Source organism: Anneissia japonica, unplaced genomic scaffold, assembly GCF_011630105.1.
Source record: "Anneissia japonica isolate Jap-2015-1 unplaced genomic scaffold, ASM1163010v1 scaffold287714_len2871179_cov188, whole genome shotgun sequence".
NCBI classification, from domain to species: Eukaryota; Metazoa; Echinodermata; class Crinoidea; order Comatulida; family Comatulidae; genus Anneissia; species Anneissia japonica.
The window spans coordinates 2,074,740-2,084,997 of record NW_022755542.1 but is presented as its reverse complement, the minus strand read 5'-3'; the positions used below and the strand labels follow the sequence as shown (position 1 = coordinate 2,084,997).

At 32.2% G+C, this 10,258-nt stretch overlaps 1 protein-coding gene across 8 annotated transcripts in view; it reads left to right on the top strand.

The window, feature by feature from the left end:
• LOC117123696 (D(1A) dopamine receptor-like) overlaps positions 1–10,203 on the top strand; it is a 13,381-nt gene extending 3,178 nt beyond the window's left edge. The window contains exons 1-4 of one of the 8 annotated variants that reach the window (XM_033269712.1): positions 981–1,206; positions 1,329–1,551; positions 2,263–2,473; positions 8,866–10,203. In XM_033269712.1, the coding sequence (XP_033125603.1) occupies positions 8,869–9,819 (951 nt within the window). In that variant the 5' untranslated portion in view covers positions 981–1,206; positions 1,329–1,551; positions 2,263–2,473; positions 8,866–8,868 and the 3' untranslated portion in view covers positions 9,820–10,203. Of the gene's footprint in view, positions 1–980; positions 1,207–1,328; positions 1,552–2,262; positions 2,474–3,186; positions 4,151–4,524; positions 4,547–5,275; positions 5,349–8,865 lie in introns of those variants that run through there. The other 7 variants (XR_004447872.1, XR_004447873.1, XM_033269711.1 and 4 more) reach the window with 7 other exon arrangements.
• Positions 10,204–10,258: the final 55 nt, after the last annotated feature.

The window sequence follows — 10,258 nt, the reverse complement described above, 5'->3', positions numbered from 1 at the left end:
GGGGCATGCCCCCGCGAAATTTTTGTGTTCTAGACGCCCGAACATAACATTTGAGGCATTCTGGGCTATCATTTTTTTCTTTTTCTCTCTTTTTTTCTTCTTTTTTTCTTTTTTTTACCTCCCAAAAAGGGGGGCCGGGGCCGGGCCGGCCCCCCCTAAATCCGCCCCTGAATACATACTAATGCATAAACCAAAAATGAATATAACATACTGTAATTGTATTTCGTGGAGGGTATTCAGCTATAAAAAATATACAGAATATGCAATAATTAAAACACAGGATACTATTTGCCACACAAATGGACCTGCAGCCTACATGTTATGAACATTAGGCCTACTACTCGTACAATTTTAATTATTCTTGCAAAGTTCGGCATGGAACATTAATAAGTTATTGATCACGCTTTAGAAGTTATATGTGTGCCGTGCTGTGTTTGCTTCTGGTAGGCCTTATACCGATTACACATTAATTTTAGTTAACCTTCGGTATATTCATGCAGACAGACCATGCACGTATACTTCCATGGAGAGATCTATCCTGGTAATAAATAAATAACAGAGTACTAACATTAAGGTGATCCAGTTGAGTGGATAGGGGCACAATGCCGCTGAATCATTTTAAAAATTAACTTGCCAAACATGAACATTATTAACTTGAACATATAAACATTAATGTATTTAAAAAAGGTTTACCCGTCATTTTACAAAGAAAAATGATAAAAACACTTCCAGTCAATGGAAGTGTTTCATTATTTTTATTATAATTATCCAGTTTAAAAATAAGGGTACACATTTTTGAAATTCAATAATTTCTTTGCTCAAGTTAAAAATATGTGTGCTCCTGCAAAAATGAACAAGTTAATTTCAAAATTATTTTTATGATTTTTTGTCATTTTCAAGAGACAATACATCTTTAAACCTTGTTTATTTTGATGCCCAGAAAAAATGTGAATTAATGATGATCATAATGAGGGGATGATGATAACAATGACGGTTATGATGAAGGTGATAATAATGATGACGATGATGATGTCGATGGCGATGACGTCGACGATGATGATGAACGGTAATGATGTTCATGTAGGTGTTGGCATGCTTGAGAGTGATGGAGAAACTAATGCAGACTATCTGGAATCAAACTGAAAAATGCCCCGGTCACGGTGCAGCAGGAATAAAAGCCCTGGAAAAATCAGCAGTTTTGATTTGGTAGAGTCTAATTTAGGTCGCTAATTTTTAGTCTTATAATAGGCCATCGTACCATGATTGAAAAAGTCAATGCGATGCGTACATTCATATAATTCATAATTCTCATTATATATTTATTTCAGAAAGTAATGGAATTGAGAAAAAGTGGTCCGGCCATAGCCGGTGCGGTCGGTCCTGTGGTTATCCGTCCTTGAAAGTATGGCAAGTAATGGGCTAACCGGATTAGGTCATTAGGTACAGACCAATCAGAAGCAAATGCTCATTTTTTGAAGTATTGTATTAGTACTGTAAAGCTTCATACACAGTTTACATACTACAGAATTTATCAGCACTATCAAATAAATGGTAAGAATTTTATATTTGTATACTATATTACAGGGTGTATCTAGGCTAGCCCAATATCGTAACTGTTTAGGCTTGGTTTATATATTTGGTTATCTTTTGTTTTAGCTAGGATAACCTAGGCCAGCCAGGCCCCCTGGCCCTAGCCTAGTAGTAGTAGCTCTAGAGTACTGTAGGGTAGTGTAAGAGCATAGTTAGCATAATTATTTACTTGTTTAGGCTAGACTGCAAGTTGGATGTGTGGGCTAAGTTTGAATTATTAGCGATAATTTTTAATCGCCTAGGCCTAGACTTAACTTTGCAAAATGGCCACGTCCTGTGTTGAAATGCTGTAATAGGTCTATATTATATTAAATATAATGTTAAAATGTGGTTGCATGAACCAAGCACTAAAATAAAACAGCTATTTATTAATATTGTGTTTAATAATTCATCTTATATCATAGGCCTACATACTGCCAGTGGTATAATATCCACATCACTGTCGTGTCATCAGTAATCATTTTCTATTTTTGTTTTTAAAGTTAATAATGCAAATTTTTATATTTTCTTTTAATAAAGAGAAAATTTAACTACAGTAAATATCTTATCATAATATTAACATTATTTAACGCTACGGTTAGTGTAATTAATAATAGAAATATAAAAATTGATATGGGTCTAATTTAGTTGTGTGCATAGGTCTAACTATAAATAATATGGTCTTTCTTTCAGGTTTTCAATCCATTGAAAGAAAGTCATGTTTTGCAATATATTGTTTGTGGTAGACACTGGGAAAAAACCAACTATTGAATGTGTATTTATTTGTCTTCTGGTACAAAACTGATGGAAGAGCAGCCATGATGAAGCAGTAAAAATGTATATAAACATTTTTATTTTACAAGAATATATACTGCACATTTGCTAATACCACTATCCCACATCAGTAAGTGACTACCCTACTATGTCACAGTAATAACCATTTGTTTCTTAATTAAGTCTTGGGTACCTAAGAAGTCATAGCATTTGTCTTAATCGTCGTCGTACGAAGGTGATTAATAAGTTAAAGCTAAAGCTAAATATTCTCCAACGATAAATGGCACCTAACTTCGTAGTATGATGCTGTCAGAGAAAAATGTATTTAAATCTTTAAAAAAACAACAAAAAAAACATTCTATTATTGAAAGGTGTGCTTTAAAGTTTGTTTTCAAACTTATTTTGTTCTCCATCCATTCATGTTTGGTGTTGTTCCTAATTATTTAGCAAAAGTTAAATTGTTTTAGCTGAAGTCCATTATTAACCCAGGCAATTACCATACTCTACTACACAACATTTAATTTAATATTTTGCGTATCAAAAGTAATAAAACTTAATGAATATGTGTTTTAAGGTAAGTGCCACTCCCTATAGAGAAATCTCTAACTGTCCATGTTTGCAATATTATATTCCATAGTGAATATTTTTCAGTATTTGCATCATTATTGGTAATGCTTGCAGTACAGTATATCAATGTAGATTGGTCTGGGAAGAACAGTTGTTTCAACTATCTACATAGTATTCAAGTATTTACTATTTTAAAATTTACCATACAAACTTTAAAACAATATTTCAGTCTTCTTTGTTTCAAATATTTTTGTTTTGTTTTTATCTTTCACAAAGGTTCTTAGATACCTTGCTTCAATACCTCTGGTTGGACAAGAAAAGACCTGGCTAAGGATAGTAGAGGGTCAAATAATTTATCACCAAGAAAATTACTGATTTAAACATAAGCCTGTAACGCGAAAGATTCTTAATTATGCTAAGTGTGCAATATTAGGTCAGTTAAGTTATACCGCCATGGTTAAGACGACAGTAATGCATGATAGGTATATTTTGAAATCTACACATAGTAGCTGTTTTTATAATTATTACAAAAACTCTGATTTAAACATGCCTGTATAGCTACGATACATAATATTTAATGTTTTTTGCAAGTTTCAATTAAAGAAAAATGGTCAAGTATATTTTAAACTCAGTGCATTTTGTAAGTTTAAAAGAATAAACATTGACTTTGACTCAACATTAAAAATTTACATTGAATTAACATTGAACATATTACATTGAATCGACGTTGAAATTTACGTTGATGAAAACTTTCATTCACAACCAAAATTCAAAGTTGATTCAACATTGATCATTTGATGTTATTATAACGTTAAATAATTGAGGTTGAAACAACTTTAGACAATTTACGTTGAATCAACGTTGAAATTTACGTTGATGAAAACTTTCATATACAACCAAAATTCAACGTTGATTCAACATTGGTTATTTGACGTTGTTCCAAAGTTAAAAAATTAGCATTGAAAAAACCTTAGACATTTTACGTTGAATCAGCGTTGAGATTTACGTTGATGCAAACTTTCATATACAACAAAAATTCAATAGATTCAATGTTTGCATATTACGTTGAATCAACGTTATTTCAACCAAGTTGTGCCCACTGGGATTTGATCATAGCATAATTACTTTACCCTCACAATTACACACCATTTAAATTCTTAACATAATTGCCATATTCACATAACTATGTATATAATATAGTATCTCAGTTTACATTATTTAGTATAGTTTTAGGCACTTAAATTTAATAATAATAATAATAATAATAATAATAATAATAATAATAATAATAATAATAATAATTTAAATACAGTAATATCTTTACTACATTAGATAACAATAGATTTAAACTTGCTTGCTTTCACTAGATGAATGTTTTGTTGTAAACTTATTCTAAATTTAAGTTCAGCGTAAAAAAAACTGGTATAATAGGTTTAACAATGTTTTTTTTACATTTTGGAAGTTATAAAAAAGTAAATTTTCTTTCAGAGTTTGGTAGGTTTATTTTTTTTTTATAAGAATTTTCGGCAACATCGCGTTGCCTTCGTCAACTGTTGTTGTTGTTGAAGTTGTTTCATAACATTTTTTCTGATATAAAACACGTTTGTTTTCAGGAAATGGAGAATTACAACAATACCTGTCTCTTATACACATCTAACCAAGTTGTGCCCACTGGGATTTGATCATACCATAATTACTTTACCCTCACAATTACACACCATTTAAATTCTTAGCATAATTGCCATATTCACATAACTATGTATATAATATAGTATCTCAGTTTACATTATTTAGTATAGTTTTAGGCACTTAAATTTACTTGGCAGGGAGTAGAAACCAAGTATGCAATTAAATAAGTTGCTTAAATAAATGTATTTCTAATTATTCAGTTTACTTTAGAAACAATATTTGATTAACGAATACTTCTTTGAAGTACTGTAACTCTAAGCAGAACATTTATTGAAGTAAAGTAAGCCTCCCTTTTCCCATACATGAACTTGTCATTCAAACACACAATTGATCCACATGCTTTAACTACTGTTTACTCCTCTACTTTGTTAGTGGAATAACGTTTTTAAAACTTATTTCAACTATCAAAATATGTTCAATGGCCTTTGTTTTCTGATAATCTCTCAGTACATTATTTGCATCTGTTGTGTAACTGTATTTGTTATTGATTCAATTCTTGCTTATTACAGTATTTAAATGTTTGAAGATTAAAAATAAAATATCATTTCTATTACTGAATTTTTTCATTGGGGCCATTTTAACCTACTTGTCATTTGGGGCCATTTTTACTGGGGCCATTTTTTCCGGGGACATTTTTTCTTGGGCCATTCTCACCTACATTCGTCGTATTTTACAGCGCTGATTGCTTTGTTTAGGACACTCAGTTGGAGGCATTGCTGACTACCAACCATAGATATTCTCAATTATCGGTAATTCTTGTCGGGTTATTCTATATTTACTTTCTCTAAATTTTTTTTCTCTAAATTTTTCTCTAAGATCTGAAAGCTATGATTATTACAACTGAATAATATAATAGATGTTTATATGATTCACCAACCTATAGGCCTATCGGCATGGCATAATTTGATGAAATAAAAGAAAACACAAGATCTGAAAGATTTGCAATTAAAAGCTTTGGAGGGTTGTAGAGCCCACAAATGTAAAAATCTACCACAAATGTAAAAAAAATAACCACAAACGTCAAAACATTGTTCCCACAAATGTCAAAATAACCGCAATTGTCATAACATGTCAACTACAAATGTATAATAACCACAAATGTCGTCCACAAGTGTAAAAATCTGTTTAAACACAAATTAAAAAATATTTCGCCTACAAATGTATTTTATTTATTTATTAATTTGGACATAAACTTTTCAAACAGTGGCACACTTCGAAAGGTGTGTCCTATGTAAACAAAAGCACAAACGAAACATCAATCGAGTTACAAAAGTGGCTTTCAGAGAAGGGTATTGACCTAAAAAGGAATTTAACACTAAAAAAATACTTACAAAACAATTACTCTGCTAGCTACAAAAATCAAACATAAAATATTTCCATTTTTACCTCAAATATCATACCATGTCATCCGCAAATGTAAAAAATCATTCTAAGATAGTTATTAACAGATGTATGGTTACGGTATGTGTGGGTTTTCCTAGCAGTACAATATTTAAAATATATTGAAAGACCCTAATTAACTGCTTGTAGAACAGCCAATTTCCAATGGCGTATCTAGGGGAGGGCGCGGGGGGGGCGCACCCCCCGCAAAAAAATTACTCTTCCCCCCCAGCCCAGTCGCCCCCAAAAAAATCACGGTCAAGTAGTTGAAAATCATCAATCAAGACTTCTAGATACGCCACTGCCAATTTCTATTCATTATTTTTTTCATGAATATTCTACTATTGAAAATAAAGCTGGGATCTTCATGAATAATTGACTGTACTGTATACTTCTTATTTAATTGAAGATAAAATGCTGACTACTAAAACGATGTAACATCTGCATAATATGCCTGTCATGAGAAAATGAGCACAATCAATTCACTGCGCTTCATTCAAAATTGGTCCTTTCAGCAACATGCTCATTGAATTGTAAATAATCATTGAGAACATTCATTAGACCTATACGGTATATATAGACATAGTCGAATCATCTTTTTATTTTTATTTTGTAGGGAGAGCATCCATTATGCCAGTAATAATGCTACATAGACACAATAAATTATGAGAAACAATTTCTTCTACCGTTTGCGCAATAGTCGATCATTTCTTAAGTAAGCCTAAACGCTGAAGGTTATAAAGGCAAAACATCATTAAAAAAAAAACAAGACTTAAGTAATTTGAACATTTTCAACATTCTAATGGATTGAGGTATTCATATAACTAATATTTTCTTAGCATTTTGGCTTTATGCTCGTTATTACATCTGTTGCGTGTGAACATCACCACCAAGGCGGAAACGTCAAAGAGTGCGCTCACCGAGACCATCCAAGGCTGCTTATTTCTGAACCCATGTAAAATTTTAAGTTTGGAACAAAAAGAAACGCCGATAAACTAAACCCAATATACAGTGGCATAGCTAGGTGATGATGGGCCCCGGTGCAAGAATTACCGGGACTTTTGATTTGAAGCGTCAATGGCATGGCCGTTAGACCTATGACTGGGACACCGGTAGAGGGGACCGCAAACGGCCACAGATTGTATACAAAAAATTAAACAGATTGTATACAAAAAATCTTGGCTACCCAATTTCAATTCATTATTTATGTCATGAATATTTTGCTATTAAAAATATTTAATGGTGACCAATAACAGATCTGGAATCTATATGAATAATTAGTGCACTTTCGCATCAACGACGGACGGGCTCAAGGACGGTAATCTGACACGAAATTTGATCTGCGCATGCACGAACCCCGCAAGCAGCTTCTCGTTCTCAAATCACGAACTGCCAATTTATCGTTCGCGGAGAATCACGAACGATCCTCAAGCAGCCAATCGACTGTACTGTGGCCTATACTTCTTTAATTAACGATAAAATGCTAACCACTAAAACGAATACAGTGCTAACTACTATATAAACACAATATGAAATATCTGCATAATGCCTGTCTTGAGAAAATGAACACAATCAACTCATTGCACTTCAGACAATTGATGATTCAGACGCAAGCAACATGCTCATTGAATTTAAATAATAATTGAGAACCTTCCCGTTATCATAGGATTATGCTTAAATATTAAAAAAGCACTATCAAAAACAATTTCATCGTCATAGGGGCCTACTGTAATACACTGAGAACCAACAGCTGCATGTTGTACGTTGTTTGTTAGTACTTATTCAGACCCAGACGTTAAAAAGACACGATCAAACAGTATTTTCATCGAATATAACTCTATAATTATAGGCTTAGTGTTCTGCAATTTTTTTCCAGGTTAATGTTTCATTTCAAGGTTAATAAATATAGGCTAATTGTTTACCATGACTTCAAGATTAGGTCTACCAACCTAATAATGTCAAATTAACTTTGCACCCGGCTGCACTGCCCGTCCCTACGCTAATGCCAGTATTTCAATAATACGCGTGGCACGTCTCAGACGGTACAATGTTTTGACATTATTTTGTGGTTATATTTATTTATGGAGGATTGTGACATTTGTGGGCTCTACAAGGTTAAAGTGAGGCCATGCTTTTACTGCGTAGCGTAAAAGGAGCATTTCTAGTTCTTCATGGGTTTTCTTGATTTTTTGGGTGGCAGTATATCTTCAACTTGAAATAATTTATAAAGATTATTATTGTGGAAGTTATAAAAAAGTAATTATAAAAAATTAAATTTCCTTTCAGAGTTTTTTTTTTTTTTTTTCTTTTTTTTTCGTTGACCAAATGATCATTTATTTCAATACTTTCATTTGAAAACATTCAATAATATTTTTTTTTCAGTTTTCCTTTAGGGTAACATAAATAGATATGTGCTTATTTTTTTTGTATTTTTTTTCCCTTTAAACCCACCTAATCCAATTATTAACACACTTACAGAAGTGAAATAGTATGCCGATAGTACAAATAATAATAATAATAATAATAATAATAATAATAATAATAATAATAATAATAATAATAATAATAATAATTTAAATACAGTAATATCTTTACTACATTAGATAACAATAGATTTAAACTTGCTTGCTTTCACTAGATGAATGTTTTGTTGTAAACTTATTCTAAATTTAAGTTCAGCGTAAAAAAAACTGGTATAATAGGTTTAACAATGTTTTTTTTACATTTTGGAAGTTATAAAAAAGTAAATTTTCTTTCAGAGTTTGGTAGGTTTATTTTTTTTTATAAGAATTTTCGGCAACATCGCGTTGCCTTCGTCAACTGTTGTTGTTGTTGAAGTTGTTTCATAACATTTTTTTCTGATATAAAACACATGTTTGTTTTCAGGAAATGGAGAATTACAACAATACCGTGACGACGCCGTTGCCAGATCCTCTGGTAATCGACGATGTTAGTGCCGTGATTCAGCCTATTTTTGGGAGCATCGCATTTGTTGGCAATACCTTTACATTAATTGTTGCATTAGCTACGAAGCAAATACGTAAGAAGCGAAGTAGTTTCCTAATAATGGATCTCGCCGTAAAAGATGCTATGATAGGGGCGTTGTACGTGTTTTATGGAATTTGCCTAAGTCATGATGTTGTTCTAGGAAATTTGGAGTTTGTGTACATTATTGAATGTGTGTTGGTGTCCACATCAGCGCTCGTGATCATTTTGATTGCTATGGAACGCTATTTTGCGATTATTGCACCCTTTAAGCATCTTCGGTACGTTACAAAGAGAGCACTGTTCATCGCAATATTTTTAGACTGGTTTATAAGTACGAGTGTAGTCATCACACTCAAATTTACTTTTAATTTAGATGTTTTTATTAAAGTAAATCTGATTTCCGTATGTATGTTATTAAGCGTTTCCGTTACAACCGCTTTTATATATCTTGTGATACTTCTAGCAGTGAGAAGAGATTCTTTACAGCTTAAACAGTCACGAAATGTGTCCGAGCGATATATAAGAAAACAAAATGTTAATATAATATTCACATTCTCGTTGGTTGCTGGAATACTCTTCCTATGCTATATGCCATATGCGCTCGCGTATATTATAGTTCATACTAAAGCGCTTTCAACAACGGATTCAAAACCATTAGGCATGGTTCAATTTAAGGATGTGTTAGTCTTCAGACTGTTTATACCATTGAATTCGGCAGTTAATGTATTTATCTATTGGTTGAGGATTCCAGAATTACGGATGGCTTACAAAAATGTACTGTGGCTGTGGCGCATTAAGTCTACTAAGAATTCTTACACGTCTGTGAAAATAGGCTTACCAAACCGTAATTAAGGAATAAAGTTAATTAGCCATCAGCCACCACACTCCCCTATATTTGCAGGAATCATCAGTGCTAATTAATGAAAAATTACTTTATTGAAGTCCACCGAATTCTTTCCATTTCCCCTTTTTTCATTCTTATTTTTCTTTGTCTTTTCCTCCCTTACTTTCTTTTTGAATAAATGCGAAAGCCTCCTTACTTTCTTCCCTTCACATTTAAGCAATTTTAACAAAATGTCGATTCGTTACATTATTATTAAGTACAGTAATATTAATAAATTTGAATAGGCCTATTTTTACGAGGTTTTTTCATAGTAGGCAACATAAAATTATAATTATCTTTTCGTATTTATTACAAACATTGACCTTATGACATCCTATCTCCGCTCGTGAGTATTTTTCTCCCCTACACAAAATACAACGGTCTAAACAAGTTGTACCGGTATACCAA